Raw genomic sequence first — 19,830 nt, forward strand, 5'->3', positions numbered from 1 at the left:
CCGCGGCTCGTGCACTCCGGCGCGCAGCGACCACCGCGCTGGCGAGGGCGCAATCGCCGGCTGGCCTCGCGTCTCCAGCCCGCAGTCAAGCTCGTGCGCCCCGGCCGGCGGCCTGCGAAGACCCCGGCTTACCTAGAGCGGGCGCCGGCCGAGGCCCGGTCCCTGGCGAGGGGGAAATCCCGGAGTCCCCGCCCGCCCGCCGCCCCCATCCTCCCAGGTCAGCGCGGCCCGCGGGGGGCCAGGCCGGCCCGGCAGTGCGCCCGCTTCCCCTTTCTCTTCAGACGCCTTTGATCCCCGGGCTCTCCGCCGCACCTCGGCTCGGGAGCTGCCTGGGTCGGCCCGCGGGGATCCTGGAAACCGTCCTCGGTTTATCTCCTTTCATCAAGCGGCCTTGGGCAGCCTTGAAACCGCGGAGCCAGTAATTGCTTTTTTCAGGAGGCCGGGTGCGGACTGGATAACAGCCAATCAGCGCCTTGTTTACACTTAGTGATGGACAGCCCGCTGGCAAAGTGCCAACCAATCGTGACCGGTTCGCAGAAGCGAGGAAGGCGGGGAAAGAAAGGCGACCACAGATCTCGGATTTAACTCTTTTGTGTCCGTGCAGGAGAGAGACTGGAAAAATCCAAAGGCATATAGCTGTGTGGTTTGGCATCTACTTAAGTACCTCCCCCTCACCACACACACACAGAAAAGAGAAGCAGAAATTATGTATTCATCGCCACTAAGACATCACCTCTACTTCTTGAGAATAAATAACATTTGGGTAGGCAACCAAATTCTAACCGAAATATTTGCTTGCAGAATATTTTAAAAGCGCTTTGATTCTGATTATGATAAAGAGAATTGTTTAGAGGCTGTTTTCCATTGTAGAGAGAATTTTGCCAATATGCAGGGACAGGCACTGAGAAATGCTAAGCATGGTTTTCACACCATGACAACCACCCCTAAAATTATCAAGGGAAGATATTTTTAAAACCTAGGGGCTGATAGAAAAAGTAAATCCTTATCTTGGCAACAGAGCCTCGATTTTCATTTCGATTGTTGCTGCGCTGCAAAGTGTGGCGGAAAGAGATAATAACTAAGAGCGGACAGATAGATGGCTGGCGAAGAAAGGTACATCTGCCTCTCCGGTCGGGAGGAAGGCTCGTTTATGGAGTCTTGTGGGCGGGTGTGCCTCAGGCCGAAGTGTATTCCTAGTTTGGGTGGGGGGCGCCTGGGAGTGGAGGTACGTACAACAGGGCAGCTCGGAATCTGCGCTTGAGAAGTTGGGCCTACGTGCAGCAGGTTCCGCCACCTGCCAGACAGACCCATGATAAGGACAGGGCATCTCGTTTACAGCGTAAGGCCGTTTCTTCTTTTTTATTCAGTGCATAAAAACAAACAAAAATCCCCCAAACGTTACACCTGCCAAATTATGGAAAAACAAAACCCCAAGTCTCCCCTGGACACGGACACCCGTTCTCACTACCGGGTGCTCCTCTCCCGCCCTGCGCCACCACATTCCCATTCAACAGCAATGATCTGCGCAAAGGAGCTGCGCAGTCGCTAGGCTTGAATTAGGCGCCATCAGGCTTGGTAGTAGCCCTGCTGCTCCCTGATTGGCAGCTCTCTGGCCCGGCGCCAGCCTATTGGGAGGCCTGTTTACGCCGAATGAGTGGCACGAGCTCAGGGCCGTGGAGGGCCGAGCGGCCAATCAGCGCTCGGGCTGCTCCAGGCTGAGTGGCACGAGCTTATTAGTATGCAGGGCCCGTGGCTCGCCGCGCCGGGCTGCAGGTTTGAGAGCCGCTCTGGATGGGCTCGCTAGAGTCGTTGTTGTGGAAGCCGTGCATTCACAGTGCAACAGTCAGCACATTGAAAATACCAATAGGAATACAAACCAAAGTCACATTTACTGATTTAATTGTATTGCATTCAATTGTATCCAGGAAACAGCCTCCAGTAAGTAACTCAAATTGCTTTCATTTTTAAATATTTTTTGTATTATTATTTTATTATTTTATTTTGGATTTTGGGGGTTTACATATTTAAGCAAAAGAAATTCAGGATTGTGATGTTAAATAATAGAGCGTCCCTTTTAAAATCCGTTATGATGTTGAAAGGCTTTTTTAAAAAAGATGGAATATATATATATATATATATATATATGAGTACGATATTTTTTCCTCTGAAAAATTTTATCGATCGGTCTAAAATTCCCCCCGTAATGCGTCCTTGCTTTGCTCTGAGCGCTTGTTGTCTCGATCGACACCCTGCATTAAAAATAAATTATCGAGACAGGACAGAGACCGCCAAGCTTCGTTCAGCAAGAGCCTCGCGGGTAGCCCCGAATGGGCAGTCAGTGAGAGCCCAGTTCTGGAGGAACCAGGAGTGAACCCCAATTATTTGCTCCCCCATCTTACTCCCCTCCCCCAGCAATCTTGAATGGGCTCCGCCCGGTCGTTCCGTGGCGCAGGGAACGGTCGGCTCTCCGTGGCCACTGCCGCTGCTTTCCGGGCCTCAGTGAGGGGACAGGAGATTAGAGGGGTACTAGCAGGTCTTCAGGTTCCGCTCCCCACAGACTTAATTCTTTTCAGAACATTTCCCTTTTTTCCCCCTCTGGAGGAGTTGGGGTGGAGGAGGGGGGCTGAACAGTGGGGCGTCTTCATGCGGTGCGTTCTGGGCAGCACGCGGGCTCAGGTCGGGACCCGCGTGGCGTGGTCCGGGTACGGGTCTATCCCCCAGAGCGGGGGTCTTGTACCACTCAGTCCCCGTTCCTATCTGGGCTGATGGGGGGGGCGGGTTTCGCAGGGAGCGGGTTGTGCCGCGACGCTGGAGCCATTCGCTCCGGGCGCGCTCCTGGCTGCGGCCTGGCCTTGCAGGCCCCATTGCGCCCACCCGCGCGGGGAACTCGGCAGGAGGGAGCCCACGGACCCCAGAGCTTGGCCTCCCGCGGGGGACAAAGGCGTCTCAGACCCGGTGTTTCGATGCGAAATTTGAAAACAAAGCAAACCTGGAGGAGCTGGGGGTACGAGTGCTGGCCAAGCCTCGGGAGGGACCGCAGTTCTGGGGGTCACGCCCAGCCACCCGTGGGAGGATTTCTGGGGCTCGGGTTCTTTAGATGTGCTCTTGTCGGCGACTCTCGGGCCACGCGCGGCTCTCGGCCCGCTGCCACTGTTTCCTCTGGTCCGACCCTGCCCGGCGTCCATTGCGGTGTCCTGTCCCGGGGTTGGGTTTGAGGAGGCCTCGGAGCCTCGGGACTCGGCCAACTGCGGCACCTCGGCTTCTGGCCGCGGCTCTCCGACTGTGGCCTCAGCTTCTGCCCTTACTCGCTCCGTATAGAGCCGGCTTTCCCAAGCCCAGGGCGCGAGCAGACCGAGGCAGCGCGGCAGCTCTCGGGCAGGACAGAACACAAAGAAAAGTCCCCTCTAGTTCGGTCAGGAGCGCAGCGGCGGGTACCGAAGACACAGCCCAGCCCTTGTTTGCGTAGAAAGTCCTGCAGGCTGGTGAGAAAGGCGTGTAGGAGCCGGCGATCGGCCCGCAGGGGGTGGAGAGTAAAGCCACTGCGTGAGCTCAGAGCCCGCGTCCCGAGAATCGCGGGCAGCCCCCACTTTCGCTCCTACTTTGAAATGTCTTACTGGGGGTGGGGACCCAGAACAAAAGCCCAGCGCACACGACTCCCCGGAGGCCGTGGCGAAGCCTTGTACCGCGCGCGCAGCCTCCGACCCCACTCCGGCCCTCGGCGCCTTTGAAGCGGCAGGTTCCTGACCTCCCTCCCCTTCCTCCTTTCCCTTTGTCCTGCTCGGCGCCCTCCGGGGTTCGAGAGGCGCCGGCCTGGGTTGGGGCGCGCAATCCCCTCTCCATCCCCGGGCAGCCCATCCCCTGACCCTGGCACCAACAACGCCTCGGCCTTGCTTGAGCCTTCCGCTCCTTGGCTATCGCCGTGTAGGCCCGCTCGGTGGAGAAGCGAGTTATTTGTTGGACCCGGGGAGAGTGAAGCTCCCCAGAGGGAAGAGAGTCCCAAACCCCTTTGTATGCAGTTCGAGCACAAAGAGAAGTCTTTGTGTAGTCCCGTATATTTACAATGCAAAATTCTCCGAATAAATATTAAAAAAAGCTTATCAGCTGAGCAAATATGTATTCACTTAATACATTATGTTTTCGGTTATAGATTAAATCAGACACAAAATAGTGTGCAAATAAGACAGTGTAGAACCCAGAGCATAAAATATAGCAATTTTAAATGGCATTTATGAAATAGAAAACATCTTAATCGCTTTGTTGTCACGGTGGGATGGCTTTAAAAAAAGGTTTTGATTGTCTACAAAGTTCACAGTCAAGAATATCTCCGTCCTGTTGGAACTGAGACGAAGTATTAAAACAATGCGTATTTCGGAAATAAGGAGAGAAGTATTCGAAATGGAGGAGGGCCGAGAGACTTTTGGTCGCACGTGCATGGTGGTGTACAGTTTATTTCGCTTGCTCGGTTGCTCCTCTCAGAGTTGAAATTGTCTCCGATTTCGCCCGGGAGCAGACTTCCGCGGTGGGAGGGGTAGAAGAAAAGGGAGAGGAAGGTCATTTTAAGCCGGCTCTGCTCGAGATGGGGATGGAAGACCCGAGGACCCGGGTCTGCTGGGACCCAGACGCAGGAGAAAGCTGAGTTAAGCTTGGTCTGTGCTCCTTCCCTAAGGATCGAGCTAGGTGCCACGCGAAGACCAGCCTGGTTAGGTGATCCCGGGCAGGCGCTGAATGGAGAAACATTGTGGCCGATTTGGGAGGCAGAGAGAAAACAATTTCTGACTCTCTGAGCCCCCTCCCTCCCAAACCCCCAATCCGCAGAGGAAGCTCCTGGGCGAATTTGATTGGGGGGCGGGGTGATTGTTTCAGCCTCACCGGGAAGCTCCGGGCTCGGGGACAGCAGGCCAGGCACTGCGGCGTAGCGGCCCAGGTGATGCCGGTGGCGGTCGAGGGGCGCCCGCAGCTCCGGGACGCTAGCCTGGGGTTGTGGCACAATGCTGGGGTGGGGGGAGCGGTCCCACTGGGGCTGAGTGGGGGACGACATTCAAAAGAATGGACTGAAAGACGCATGGGGGGATGGGAGAGAGGAGAAAAAGGAAGGTTATTTAAAAAAGAACTCTTGAGTTACAATCAATAAAATTACTCGCTTAATTAGCATGGTTATTCGGTTAAGCGGAATGTAGTAAAAGCTGGACCTCAGAAAGAAGGGCGGGGGTTAGGGGGGCGAAGCGTGGACCCCGGGCTTTTTCCTCCGAGACACCTTTGGGCAGCGGGGGAGGGGAGAGGGTGTGCGTGTGTGTGTGAGTGTGTGTGTGTGTGTGTGCGCGCGCGTGCGAGTGTGCGTGATGGCTTCGCAGATTTGGGTTTTTATCACCCAGCGGAGCCAGCAGCCTCTTCGCAACGGCGCCTTCGCCGCAGGGACTCTCAGGGACCAGAAAGGGAAGCTGCGCGCTGCGCGGTTGGGTTGCCTCTGGCTCTTGCAGGCCAAGCGTGGCTCGGACGGTGCGTGTGTGCTCGCGGACCCGCGTGCAGGGCGGCTCCAATGACCCGGCGCGTAAGCGTGTGCAGTAGGGAGTCCTCCGAGCGCTCCCAGCCTCGCTGTCCGGTCTGGATGCCACTCGGGTTGGCGCGCGAGGAGGGGGCCGGTAGCGGGAGGGGCGGGTACCCCGGGCGAGAAGAACCCCCTAGTCACCGAGTCTCTTCTGCTTGCCTCTGCAGACCATGGACCTGCACGGCGGTCGCCGGCTCGGAGCGCGGCCGCCCGCGGAGAAGCCCAGTCCGCCGGCGTGCTGACCGGCTCGGCTATCTGTGTCTCCGGTGACCCCGGACGCCGCCTCCCGCGCGTCGCCCGCGCGCCGCCTGCACTCCGAGCGGTTCCCAGGCCCCGGCCACGCTGCTTGCTGGAGGCGGCGGCGGCGGGCCGGGGCCGGGGCCCGGCATGGATGGCCGAGACTTCGCGCCGCCACCGCCGCCGCATTTGCTATCGGAGCGCGGGAGCCTGGGCCACCGCAGCGCCGCCGCCGCCGCGCGCCTCGCCCCCGCCGGCCCTGCCGCGCAACCGGCCGCGCATTTCCAGCCCGGAAAGTACTTTCCGTCGCCGCTGCCGATGGCTTCGCACACAGGTCAGTGTCCGACCGGGGCGGGTGCGGTGCGGGAGGCCCTGCCGCAGCCGGCAACGGTGCCCAGAGCAAAGAGCGCCGGCCCCTCCGCTCCTCCGAGCCGTTCTCGGAGCTTCGGTTTCTTTTCCCTGCGCAACGCCGAGCGGGCCGCGCTCACGGGCTTGCTCGCGCCGTTTCCAGCAACCTTTCCCGGGCTACCCCGGGTCACGCAGGGAAGTCCGAGAGCAGGCATCAAACCAAGCCTTCAACTCCTAGCCACCCTCCCCCACCCTTTTCTGCAGAAGTAAATTCTGCGGAAGCCTCTTTTCTGTATTTTGCATTCACCTCGTTAAGACGTTCAGCTTCTGAGACACGGTGGCGCTTTCTGCTGGGACCGAAGGACTGTGTGGCTGGGGGAGGGGGCCAGGGCGCGTCCGGCCCGCGGATTAGAGAGCTGTGTGCGCTCGGGGAGCGCTAATGGGAACTACTAGTGTAAGACGAGAAAATCCTGTTTCTATATAAAGCCTTGAAGTGTCAGGGCGAGAATGGGTTTGCAGGGGATGCATGCGCTTTAACAAGTGCCTTTGGTATCCTGCTAACGCCGGACTAAGCGTGGCCCGAGTGCGGACCGCGCATCCCGCACAGCGGGAACTCAGAGCGGCGCCCCGCTCGGGATTTCGGTGCAGGCGAGTCCGTGCGTTTTAGCTCCAAGACCAGAGACCCTGAGTTGTTCTGATCATTCTCGGCACGCCCCCTTGTTGCGGCCCACTCATGTCCCCTTCCCCGAGGGTCTGGCCTTGGTAGCGCTGACCCAGTCTCTGGAGCGAAGCCGCAGCTGGCGGGGAAGTCACTGACCAGCGTGGGCGGAGCTGGGAGAGCCTGAGGGACTGCGCGTGGACCTGCTGGGTCACCCTGGCAGGTTGGCTTGCTTTTGTTTACAATTTATTCTAAACATCAGAAATATTATTTGCTGCTTTTATTTTTCAGTTTGGCAGTAACAGTTATTATTATTAGCTTGATGAACCGTGAATAGTAATAAAATTATATCTGCTTTAATGGGATTACAATTAGTTTGTGGATTGAAACGGATGGCAACGACAGGGCTAGAAGGGAAAACGTTGGAACGGAAGGCAGTCAAAAAGAAAAAAATACATTTTCTTTTTTAAAAAGAATCCTTGAAATTGCTTAATTAATAAAGGGCCTCCAGTCTTTACTGCAGGAGGTTAGTCTGAGTGATCAGCCCTGGGCTAGAGTGGCCAGCCTCCTGCGGGGTCAGCCCCACGCTGCCGGCTTGCCTTTGCAGCTGGAACCTCAGCTAGGCTCTGCCTTCTTCTCTGTGGATCGCTTTCTTTCTTTCTTTTTGCTTTCTCTCCATTTTTGACCCCTTCTAGATTTATAACTGGAAAGAGAAAGTAAACTACTTGGCTGAGCAATTGATGAATTTAAATATATTCTCCCAATATCCTTGTGGTTATTGTCTATTCTTACTGCTGCACTGATATGCTGCTACACACTCATCTCTGACCCACTGGGGAGTGGAGGGAGGGCTTTGACATGATGGTGGCAGCAGCGGGGTCAGTGCCCAGCTTCCCCACCAGCCTCAGCTTCTGGTGGCAGGCTGGGGAGGCTGAGTCTGCAGGGTTGAGGAACAGAGAGGACTCCTCTGCCCTCTTCCTTCAGCGTGCAGTGCCCTCCAGCCTGGTAGGTCACAGTGCTGCAGAGAGCAAGTTTCCACAGTATTACCCAGGCTGGCTAGGGCTGTGCCCCCTGGGGGCAGCTAGGCCAAGCACAGCTTCCCATCAGTTCAGGTCGCTGCTGCCTCCTGCCCCCTCCCCCCTCACCGGCCCTTAGCCCAGCAAGCTCTTGGTCAGCAGCCATTTCTTCCTTTTTCCCCTTGTTTCCAGATCTAGGTAATACCCAGTCAGGTGGGAATGTGTGGAAGTGGTCTGGACCTTTGTCTTGCTCATGCTAACTTGGACCACGTGGTTCTTGGACTACAGGCCGCAGAGAGCTGTGAGAAACTGTACCCAGGTCCTAGTCGTGACCCTACACCCTTCCTGCTTCCTTATATACACCAGGGGCCCTAGAGAGCTCCCTCTTTCAGAGCTGGAGGGCCATGTATCTCCTGATTCCCAAGGCCCGGTTTCCATCCCCTTGGGCACCAGAGGAACCTATTGTGTTTGGAAACGCTGGACTGGGTTGGGATGCAAAGCCTGACTGGGCTGTGTGGGGCTGGAAGCCTTTTGCAATTGTTAAGAGCCAGGATAGCCAGGATTTCGCATTCATTTTTAGAATCTTGCTACATGTATTTTTAAAACAGGAGTTATACTCAAGATCCCTGTACTTTAGTCTGTGTCTGTATAGGTCCTCATTTAGAAAGAGAAAAAGATGGGATGAAGTTAAGGAATTTGTCTTTAGATCTTGCCTGTGGATTTTGTGTGAGGATTTCCAAATGGCCACCTTCTCCTATTTTCCCTCTCTCTATGGACAGCCTTGGCCCACAGGCCAAGGCTGCAGTAGTCCAGCCTGCCCCTCCCTGCCCCAACTGCTGAGCTGAGAGCAAAATTGCTGGGGAAGGATGTTCCCTGAGTCTGCGTAGGATGCAGACATCCAGGCTATGGACCCCTTTCCCCAGGAACGGCTTCCTTGTATGGCATGCTCTTCCCACCTGCCTGGCCAGCCTGGGCTAAGGGTCTCTCCACTTTCTGCCCTGCTTCTGTCCCACCTGGTACGTCGATGGTGTCAGCTTGGGGGACCCTAAGGGGCGGGGGTGGGGATGATGATAGGCTCCCGGGAGTCTTCCATTGTTCCCCCCACCACCAACCCTCCGAACTGAAAGTGCCGGCAGCTTTATATCCGAGCTGTAGGTTTATGGTAAAGAGCTGCTCCCTTAACCTTGTCACTGAGAGGTGCAATTAAAATGTTTGGAACTATTATTTTTAGTTCAGTGTTAGATTTTTTGTCTTTAATACAGATGGTCCGGAGGCAAAGCTGTGAAATCTAGGGATGGGGGAACACACACAAAAAAGGAAAAATCAACATGAACTAATCTAGGTTTTCTCCCCCGTGCTACTGCCTGGAGTTTCTTGGGGGATCTCTCCTCTCCCCGGGAACAGGTTTAATCAGGAGGCAGCTGGCTCTGGGAGAAACTCGGGAGCTGTGTGCTCCAACGCCCCTCCCCCCTTCCGGCTGGGTCAGCTCCTGTCCTATCCTAGAGCTCCCCCCTAGGGCTGAGGCTCCACCAAGGGGCTGGTTCACTTTTTGGTGTGAATCCTCTTTTTGGACTCTTCTCCACCCACTTTGGCTTTGGGATGTGATTTAGCTTGGCCTGTGCAGCCATGTATCTTGGCCACAGCTTTGGGGGGATTCAGGCAGGCCCTTTCTGGAGGGAGACTGCCAACCTATTTCCTGTTAAAGGCGCTTTGGATGACCAGTCTCTAAAGTAAAATAAAATAACCAACCTCCCAAACTCCGCCTAGCCTCATAGATTTAAAAAATAAAATAAATAAAAAGACAATTTCCTGTGTGAAAAAAAGAGACCCCATCAAAGGTGTCCCACTCGTCATGTGGGATTTTTCTCCTTTTTTGTAAAGAAAAAAAATACATTTTCGTAAATACCTCATTAACTCCACTGCACGATAGAGTGTCTCTGCAGCAGTTACCAACATTAAGTAGGTGTGAAAAGAGTTACTTTCCGAGCTTCTACCTATCCCGCTCCGTCAGTGACAGAGCTAGACATCAAAGCTGCCGCTGTACTCAACGGAGCCGCGGGGATCCGGGAATCTGGCGGCTGCATAGACTGGGCCGGCTGCGGCAGCCGCGCCCGCTCCACCAAAGCTGTTTTTGGAATGTGGGTTTTTTTCTCAGTGGGGCCTACACTGCCACCATGTCTGATTATTCCTATAGGGAAACGTAGAGTCCTCTGGTGAATATCCAAGGCACATGAGCAATAAGGCGAATTGGTGGCCAGGGCAAGGGTGACACAGTGCAAATGGCACATCTCCCCGGAAAATACCGCACCCCCAAACACTACTCAGTTATTCTTAGAAATCTCCCTCGGTTCCCTGTGAGACAGGGTTCAACAGCCCGCACAGACAGGACAAAAAACGCATAGGAGGCAGTTAGGATAACATGGATGTGGCTAAAAATACCCCTCAGAAACACACATAAAAAAGCCAAATCCAACAACAGAACGAGCTAAAAATATTCCAGGCTTTGGCAAAGAGCACAGAGTTAAATAAATTATACAAGAGCCATTCATGGGAGCAAGTTGACTTTCTCTCTTACGGGAACTTGGTTCAAGCTAATAAAAATAATAATTTACTAGCCACTGAGCTTTGCATGAGTTTAAATTTAATTGGTGGGGCTTCTGGCGTTTGTCACTTCTTGGCGATTAGTGGGCTTGTCCTGGCCTGGGGCGGGGGTGTGGTGGGGGTGGGGGGTGCTGAGGCCAGGGTCCCAGGCATCAGAGAAGGGTCTCTGGGGATCAAAGCTCAGTGCTATTACAGGAGGCCAGAGGAGGCAGGAGGCAGTTGGGGCTCTTCCAAGAAGACAGAGAAGGAACAAGCAAAGCTTGGCTATTTTAATTTGATAAATGATTGTACACCTTTAAGAGTGTGTTTTAACAATCAAGATACACTCCAGCAAGTTGATAGGATGTTCGCTGTCAACTTACATATGTCATCAGAGCAGGCTGTGAACATAAATAAGGCGGGAGCTTCAGGGTGCTCACAGGCTCTCAGAGGGGAGGCAGCAGGTCGCACCCCAACCTCTCACACATCCCCACACCCATTCTCTCTGTGTCTGGGGGTCCTAGCCAGAGGAGTGAAGGGATGTGGGAATGAATGCTTCTTTCCATTTGTGAGATTTGGTTGGGACCATCCTCTCTGGGGAGGTCTCTCCCACCAAAATAAAAGAGACCGGGACTTCTTCAGTAAAACCACGTGGAGTTAGGAGGTGGAATTATGAGGGAATCCAGTTCCCTGGCATTTTAAACTTCCACTCTGGGGTGAGTGTCAGGATGGTGTCCTTGGCTCTCATTTTTCCTAACTAAACACCCCCAACTCCCCATTCTACTGACCCCCTCCCCCGTAACTCCCCAAGGACTACATTTCCCAGAATGCCTTGGTCAAGCTCCAGCCTCTGAGCCTGGGACCTTCTGGGTCCCTGAACTGGGAATTCCCAAGTACAGTTGATAAAGTTCAAGCACTGCCACTGGGAATCAGTAGCGGAAGGGAGCCATGGTGGTCACCCCAGTGCCTCTTTGCCCTTCTTCCTCTGAGGCCCCAGGAGTCCTGCCTGTCTTCCTTTTACCACAAACATCTGACTATAAGTCTCCACAGTGGTATATGCTGCTCTAACCCTAACCCTGATGCCTTGATTGTGGAGGGCAAAGTCCCAAGAGAGACTTCTTCCCTACAGACTCACCCCTACCCCAGCTCAGCCTGTGCCCTTGTCTCCCTTCAGAATCACATTGGAGGGGCCTAGTGGCCCTGTCCTCTGGCACAGCGGGGGAGGTCTCTGCCCAGGGAGTCCTTGAGGAAATGCCTTCCCGAGTTATTGACCAACGTGACTCTGGAGATTTCCCAAAAGAATCCCAGGACACAGCTGCTGCCTCAGGCCCTTTGGCAGGCTGGCCCCTGGAGCTCCTTTGTCCAGAGGTTCTGGAGTCCCTGATCCTGCAGGGGAGGTGGCCAGCCCAGGAGGCCTCCAGGTTGGGTGTGTGTATCTCCTTAGTGTCAGATAAGCAGTGAACTAGCTTCAGAATTCAAAGCACGTGCCTTGTCTCTTTGGCAAATTAGGTGACTTACTCTGTCCCATGTCCAACCCCTTTGCCTGCCAGGGAACGTCTCCCCTGGGGTTCCTGGTGCCCATTAACCTCCGGGACCTCATTCTCCTCCCCAATAGACATGGTGTAACAAGCAAAAAACAGAATCGCAAGCACTGTGCAAGACCTAGAGAATCACCTCGCAGCCCTGCCGTGCCGGGAAGGAGCAGAGCTCCGAAGGCCTCCGGCACGGGACGGCACTCCGCTTTGGCTCCGACGCTCTGCCCGCTGACGTTTTTATGGGATAATATACCGTTTAGATCACGCAGGCCTATTTGTCAGTGGGCTGCCCCTGTTTGTCGTAATATATAATACCGCTGCCTCCTGTGGCCCTGTGAGCAGCTGCCACCGCAGGCGTGGGGCGTGGGCTCAGAGGAGGTGTTGGTGGGTGCTGAATTAGGGGACGCCCTTGCCCTGGTTCTAGTCTGGCTCTGGGTTCACAGTGGACCTCACGCCTGGTGGGGAGGCGTCCAGTGTCCAGGCTTAGCGCCATCGAGCCGCTGCCTGTGGGCTGCAGCTGCGGCTGTCTACATTATTAGACTCCAGATTCTGTGGGCCAGGACACATCTCTTTCATTCTGACCTGGGGGAGCGAACAGGTGGGTTGGCTCCTGTCCCTTTCCCCCACCCCCAGCCCCAACAAAGAGTCCAGTGTCTGTACGGGAAGGCTTTTCAGCTGGCTGGAGGCACTGCTCATTCTGAGTTATTGGTAGAGTGTCCACTGAATGCCTGGAACTGGGGAAGAAAGGCAGGCAAAGCAACCCACTCCTTGGAGCAGGGCCGTGGGTTTTTCTGGGGAAGATTTTAGGAATGAGGGGGACAGGCTTCAGAACAGCACACGGTACGCAAGGCAAAGAACAGCATGATGGGAGGTGCGATTCTGGGGTGCCCTGCCCAGAGAGCAGAGTCAGCTTTACTATGTAAGAACCAGCCGCTACAGTCCTCGTGCAAGAGCTGGGCTCTGGGTTCATGGACACTCATTCCCACGGCCAGATGGGGCTGGGCTCCTCAGGGCCAGCCGCCTGGGAGTGGAACAGGGCAGGGTGGGGACTGCATTAAGGAGGAAGTGGGAGCCTGAGGTAAGTGCCCAAGACACCATGGAGAAGCTTCCCACTAGGATAGGTTCCCCTTTAGGCCTGGCAGGTTTGCCCCCTCTTTAGAAGCAGAGGCCCAAACTACACACTTGGATATAGCTACACACACACACACACACACACACACACACACAAACACACGCACGCACCCCAAGCATACCTGTGACAGTTCACACCTGCTCACTGTTCTCAACACTTTGGGGTAGGTCTTTTCACTAGTACTGATATTCACATTTGTGTTGGCTCCAGTGGCTGTGGCAGAATCGGTCATCTAGTGACAGTGAGTCCTTTTCCTCTAAGGTTTCCTGTATCACCTGCTCCAGCCTTTGATTTCTGCCACCTACTGAGGGAGCAGAGCTACAGGTCCTATGACCCTCTATGGCACTACCCAAGGCCTCCCCTAAATGTGTGCGTGTGCCGTGAGCCCCCTCTGCCTCTCTGGGCCCCTAAATGTGTGTGTGTGCTGTGAGCCCCCTCTGCCACTCTAGGCTCCTAAATGTGTGTGTGTGTGCTATGAGCCCCCTCTGCCACTCTGGGCTCCTAAATGTGTGTGTGTGTGCTGTGAGGCCCCTCTGCCTCTCTGGGCTCCCCATAGAGTTGGCCTTGTCTTTTTAGGAACTCCTTTTCACAAAGATGTCCCCGTGTTGAGCTGACCATAAACAGGTTGAGTGAGCCTATTCCTCTGTGTCAATTGCTCTGTGTGCCCCCTTTGCCACTCTGGGCTCCTAAATGTGTGTGTATGCAGCTTAACCCTCTGCCTACCCTGTGCTTGGCCACTGGACCTGGAAATGCTGCCCAGGCTTAGCTCTGCTGTCTCCCTCTCAGATGCTGTGTCTACTTCATCCCAAACACACACATCTCAGCGAGGTGTTTCCCAGCAAGCTCTCCGCTGTTTCTCTCTTCCCTTGCCTCGCTGCGCTCTGGTTCCTCTGTCACTGTCCCTGTGCCTGTTACAGGAAGGACTCACACCCAGCCTGTCCTGGTTCAGCCCCTTGCCTCACCCCTCCCTATGCAGGCCCCTCTGTCCCTAGCTAGTGATCTGATCTCTACAGTACAGGCCCCTCCTACCCTGTGCCATGGCCCCTCAGTCCCCGACAGTCCTGTGTAACAGAGTAGCTGCCCTGACCCAACAGTGTTTCTGTGCCTTGTATCACCCCAGGCCGTCGGGTCACCTTGTGGGAAACTTGCCTGGAATCCAACCCCCCTTTTTTTTTTTTTTACAACCCTTTGGGTATCCTAAAAATAAACTTTTAATTTTCTTTAAAGTAATACTAAAATCGAAACTAAATTAAATGACAATACGTCTTAGGCTAACCCTGAACATTATCATAACCAGGAACATAGGCCCTTATCATTTCTGAACACAGATAAGTTAAGAAAACAACAACAACAAAAATTGTACACAGCATCATATTTGTCTTTTATAACACTGCAGATTTGTGGTAAATAATAAAAAAAACAGAATGATCAAGTCCAGAAGGGCCTTCAATGGGAGATGAGCAGGGAACACCCCATTGGCATAGACTTGGAAGAAAGGGTCCACAGGGATGGTAGGACCCACAGGACTCTCCTGCTGGCCAGCGTAGGACATGGATGCTTCGTACCTGAATCTACACTTCTGTCTACTGCAGAAGCAGGTCTGTCCCCTGTGTTGCTGGCCACCCTCCAGTACCTCCCTTTACCTCCTTGGGGGTTCTCTGTGTGCTCTGGGCTCTCTGTGAAGGCTTAACCACCCTATGGTTCTGTCTCCTCTCGATGTGTATTCATTAGCTCTTGCAGGATGGTTAACAAATAGCATCAAATTATCCTCGATGTCAGTAGTTTAAAGCATTATTTCGGATTCTGTGGGTCAGGAATCTGGGGCACAGGGTGGATTGGGCTGCAGGTATCTTACCAGTGCTCCTGGGGCCGTCAGGCATCCTTCAGTGGGGCAGCATTTTTACTCAGAGCAAAAAATGAGAGAAGAGGACAAGTTGAACAGAACCCACAGTTTCTGCAAGCCCCCATGGAGGCGATGGCCCATCATGCAGTCAACCTGAGGTCCCACCCATACTTGTGTGCATGTTGGGGTACAATAGGGTTCATGCCAGAAACACTGGAGACTATCCTAGCACTCCTGCAGCCATACCAGGCCTCTGCACCCCTCACACCCTGGTCTCTCGATGCTGGCTCGCAGAGACTTCTTAAATCGAAGCCTCTCTTCTCACTAAGGCCTTCCTGCCTCTCAGCCTTGTTCCGGCCCCTGGGCCTCTCAAAGCTGACTCCACACACACCACTCACTTTTCTGTCCCAGCTTCTCTTCTGGATCCCTCCAGCATTGCTGTAGACCCCATCATGAGCTGTCCCCACTCCATAGGACTCTGGGGACGCCTGAAATGTGTAAGCTGTCCCTTCCCCCAATCAGAACACTGCTGTCTGCCACTAACCCAGCAGCCTGAGCCCTGGCAGAAGCCTGTTCCACAGCTGTGCCACTACCTAGGGGTCTGTGTGGTTTGTGTGAGATAGAGAGCCAGGCTACAGATCGAGTGCAGGGCAGCTCGTGGCTTCACCAGATTGCAGGCAGGGGCAGGGTTGGGGGCAGAGGGGATGAATCTGGAGCCACACAGGCACTCAGAAACTCATAATGACTGAGCTGGGGTAGAACCTCCTCTGGATGGTGCACGGGTCTCTCATTCTGTGGCCTTCACAGCAATAGTTCATGTCCTCTGATCTGGGCAGAGTTTCCTCTAGTCTTCCCTTTGCCAGCAGTCTGCCCAAGTGGGGTCAGAGTGTGCCCTGAGCCACCTTGGTGCTTACCCATCCAACCTTGAGCTCATCCAGGCTCCAGGAAAGGCTCTAAGCAGACCCCCACTGTACCCTTGGCCCCCACTTCCCTGTAACGGGCTGCTGGCCCTGAGCCTGATGCTAGAAGAAGATAATCTGAGCACCACTGTACATCTTGGTGTCAATCGCAGTCAAGCTCCTCTTCGAAAACCCCAGCACTGAGCCCCCAGCCCCAGTCCAGGCTCACTCGTGCCTTCAAACTCTTAAGTAGGCAGGGTAGGAATCAGTTGGTGTCCGACCAATACTGTCCTGAGAACAGGGCCTGCACAGCATAGCAGGGGCTCAGGGAGGTCCTTTTCTTGCTTTCCCACTACATATGCACCAAGGAGGGAACTCTTCCTGTTGTGACCCCTGACCCAATGACCTGTAACCTGTGACCCAGCCTGCTATGGTGAGTTAATGGTGGTACTGGGCTTCAGGTCCGTGGGTGTGGGTACATGTGCGTGCATGTGCGTGTGTACTACCAGCTTCTATCTACCAGGTCTCTTGCTGGGTCCGTAGAGGCCCTCTCAGGCTGGCCTCTTCAGATGCCCACTCCAGTTGTCCATTCTGAGGCACTTGGTGCCCTGGGTATGACTTTTCTCACCTTAGAAACTCCCTCATTCAGTCACCAGAATCCTAAGGAGTCACCGTGTTTCTACCTCAGAGTCGAGGTTTGCTTTCCGCTCATACTGCCCTTAGAGCCTAAGGCCTGGTTTCCTTTCCATGCTGAAGGGAGCAGGGACAGACAGTCTTGCCACAGCGGCATGGCTCTCAGACAGTATCCAGCACCAGAGAGCAAGACACCCAGTGGTATGGCCTTCTTCTGAGATAGGAAAGAAGCTCAGACGCAGCCTGGGTTCGTGCTCCTTAGCCTCACTGACTGGCCTTAAACTGCCTGACCTCTGTGTCTCCACTAGAAGCTACTTGCTGGTACACTGTGCCTCTGGAAGGGGGTGTGGACTTGCAGGCAAGTCAGGGTCCTCGAGGGCTGAGCAGTCCTCACCTTTGCTCAGCAGCCTGGCAAAGTGATGCAATCTTGCTGAGAAATGGCCATGGCTTCTCGCTAATCACATCCCCAGACCTCTTGTCCAGGCCTGTGGAGTTTCACAAAGCCTTCCAGCACTTGCCGTACACCCCGGCCTCTCTCCTGCCTCTATGCTTCTGGGCTCTCAGTCCTTTCCTCTTCACACACAAACCTGGGAGGTTTCCCGAGCACCAGGACCTGTCCCTAGGAGAGCATACAGGAATCGGGCAGTCGCTTCCTGCTTTTCCTTGCCGGGTGTCCTGCTTTCTGGAGCAGAAGGCAACTGTGCTGTATGCTTCCTTCCCAGACCTCTCCCATTCCTTTCTTACTGCAGAGTTCTCGTGCCCTGGGTTAGCCTGGATACGATGTCTGGTACCAGGCCAAGCACCACAAAACACAAATGCCTGCTCGGACTTTTGGACATGCAGCAGAGGGCTGAGTGGAAGGCCCTGTGGTGGTGAGGAATCCAACATGGAGCCTTCACTGGGAAGGGGTCAGCCAGGGCTCTTTAGTGAAAGCTGTGAGGAGTTTGGGAGGGCCACCATCAGTTCCCTCTGAACGAGGACACAGGATGAGTCTCAGTGGCTGGAGACAGCCATACCTGAGGCAGTTGTCTGGGAAATGACACCATCTAGCACTGGCAGCACAGATCCAGAACACCTGTGGCCCTGCAGCATCTCTGCAGAATATAGTGTCCCTTGGCCTCCAGAGGACTACAACTATGCCAAGTCATGCTGGGATCTGGGCCCTGGGTGCCTTCCTTCCCAGTTTGCAGGACAGATGGTTCCTGTGGTCAGCTGGAATTCTCCCAGCCTGGTGTGGCAGTTGACCCAAGACCAGAGGCCACCATGTGCATGTCTGTCCCTGATGCTCTTTGACACAGGCTGGTGTCTGCCCTGCCTGGGTGTGACATACCAGAGGTGCTTCGTGGGCTTGCTAGGTGTTATGGATGAGTCCTCGGTCCTCCAGGAAGTACAAGCCAATCCAAGCTCTCAGGCCTGTGGCTTGCTCCAGGGAGCCATGGGAGGTGTCTGGGGGACATGGCTGGCCCTCCCTCCCCTCTAGCAGATAGGGTACTTCCCACTTCTCAGATGGTCAGTGTCAGCTGAGCAAGGAATCCTATACTTTATGTATCAAGGGGACTTAGGAGTCTGAGCTCCAGCAAGAAGTTAGTCTGTCCAGTTCTTAAGTGCCCTATGCAGCAAGGAGGGCCAGTTAGGAGGGCCACAGAATGAATACCTGCTGCTCTGGAGCCAGTCCTGGGAGGATACCTGATGGAGGTAGCTAGCCTCGCCTCTGGGTGCAGGAGGGAGAGGGTAGCAGGAGAGGTGCTGGGAACCACAGGCAGAATACCGGCACCAGTATCAGAAACTTGCAGTGGCTCTCTTTGTACCTGTAGTGCTGTGGGTCTGGGTGGTGGCTTTTCATAGAACCATCACACTCTGGCTGTGGGCCAGAGAGGCCCTGGCCATAAGGACTGAGGGTTCACACCTCCCGGTAAACCAGGCCAGGAAATGTGTGAGCATGAATGGAGCCAGGACACTAGAGTCACATGGAAGGACAGGAGCTGCTGCTAGCAGCTCTAACCTCCCTGTCCCCCATAGCCTTAGCCTCCCCCTCCCCCATAGCTTTAATCTCTCAGGCTACCCTGTCTCTGGAGTATCTCTGCAGCTCCTGTCACCACTGTGGGTCCTGGATGGGACAAGGGGTTACATGCACCATCATAGACACTGGTCGGCTTGGCAGAAGGGGAGATCCAGCCAGCCTGGTGACGGCATTACCTACAGACTAGAGTGAAAGTTTTCTATGGATAAAGTTCCATGGGAGCTCATGCTGCAGGTAGCATGACCAGGTGAGGGTCTGTGTCCCCGTCCTGGTATCCCTTGTCCTCTCCCTGAATGGTTGAGATGGGCCATATTCAGGGTTATCCTTAAGGGTTACAGGCATGGGTGAGAGGCTAGATATCAGTGAGCAGGGCGGGTGTCCATAGCTGGATCAGAGTTTCCAGTCCTGACTATGGGGCTGTTGCTTCTCTGAGAAGAGACCCAAGCATGTGAGTGTGCGTTTGTAGGTCCCGGAACGTATATGTATAAACATGTTTGTGTGAGTGTATCCTGTGAACATGGATGTATGTAGCCTTACACACAAGTACGCGTGGGTGGGAGGCCCTGATAAACTGTGCTGGGGTGGCCTTCCTTTATGTGGCTGGCTTATTTCAAGGCAGTGGGAAGGGAAGTGCTTGTTTAGTAGTGGAAGCTCTCCAAGATGGGGGTGTGGCTCCCAAGAGTGGTGTTGAACAGCCCTACTTACCTTCTCACACCCTCACTGCCCGCCCGTCCACCAACCTGAGGAGCATCCTGGGCAGCTGGAAGGGGTCCTGGAGAGGGAGGCACATAAGGTGTGAAGGAAAAGAGAGGGTATGTGCCCTCGCTTCTCTTGCAATCCCAGCCTCCGCCTGCCTGTCCTGGGACACTGAATCACTCTGGGAAGAAGTCCAGTCCCCCTGCCCCCCAGTGGGGAGCCTTGGCCACCCCGCCTCCTGTCCTAGCCAAGGGGCTAAATTTACTCTTTTAATAAGAACCAGACTTATATCCGATTTTCCTTTTCTTTTATTAGTTCTGGGCTGTCGGTTGAGCCTGTCCCTTGTCATCACTGCCTCCCGGCCTTTTCCATGGTTGCTCAGTTGAGTGGTTCAGCAACCACAGAGCTTTCCTATTATGGCCTGAGAGTGACTTCCTTTGGGACTTCCGGAAGGTTCTCTTGGACTGGCCAAGGGGCTTCCCGGGTTAGGTGATCATTCCCAGGCCACCCCCATGTCCCAAGGATGGGCCAAGCCCAACGCCCACTGCTCAGCATTCTTGGCCTCTCCTTCAGCCCCCGCCCTGGGGCTGTGGTTGTAGGGCCTTCCATCTTGGCTTTCCCCTCTGTTTTCTTCTGTTCCTCTCTGGGCCTGTCTTAGCCTCTTCTCCAGCCACCATCGTGGAGCTGG

At 54.7% G+C, this 19,830-nt stretch overlaps 1 protein-coding gene across 2 annotated transcripts in view; it reads left to right on the forward strand.

Annotated features, from left to right (window-relative positions):
• Positions 1-1,761: 1,761 nt before the first annotated feature.
• The window catches only part of Bahcc1 (BAH domain and coiled-coil containing 1), a 59,199-nt gene continuing 41,130 nt past the window's right edge, over positions 1,762-19,830 (forward strand). For both annotated transcript variants that reach the window (XM_031350853.1, XM_031350854.1), the window contains exons 1-2: positions 1,762-1,938; positions 5,713-6,116. In XM_031350853.1, the coding sequence (XP_031206713.1) occupies positions 5,933-6,116 (184 nt within the window). In that variant the 5' untranslated portion in view covers positions 1,762-1,938; positions 5,713-5,932. The remainder of the gene's footprint in view (positions 1,939-5,712; positions 6,117-19,830) is intronic.

Source organism: Mastomys coucha, unplaced genomic scaffold (genome assembly GCF_008632895.1).
Source record: "Mastomys coucha isolate ucsf_1 unplaced genomic scaffold, UCSF_Mcou_1 pScaffold5, whole genome shotgun sequence".
NCBI lineage: Eukaryota > Metazoa > Chordata > Mammalia > Rodentia > Muridae > Mastomys > Mastomys coucha.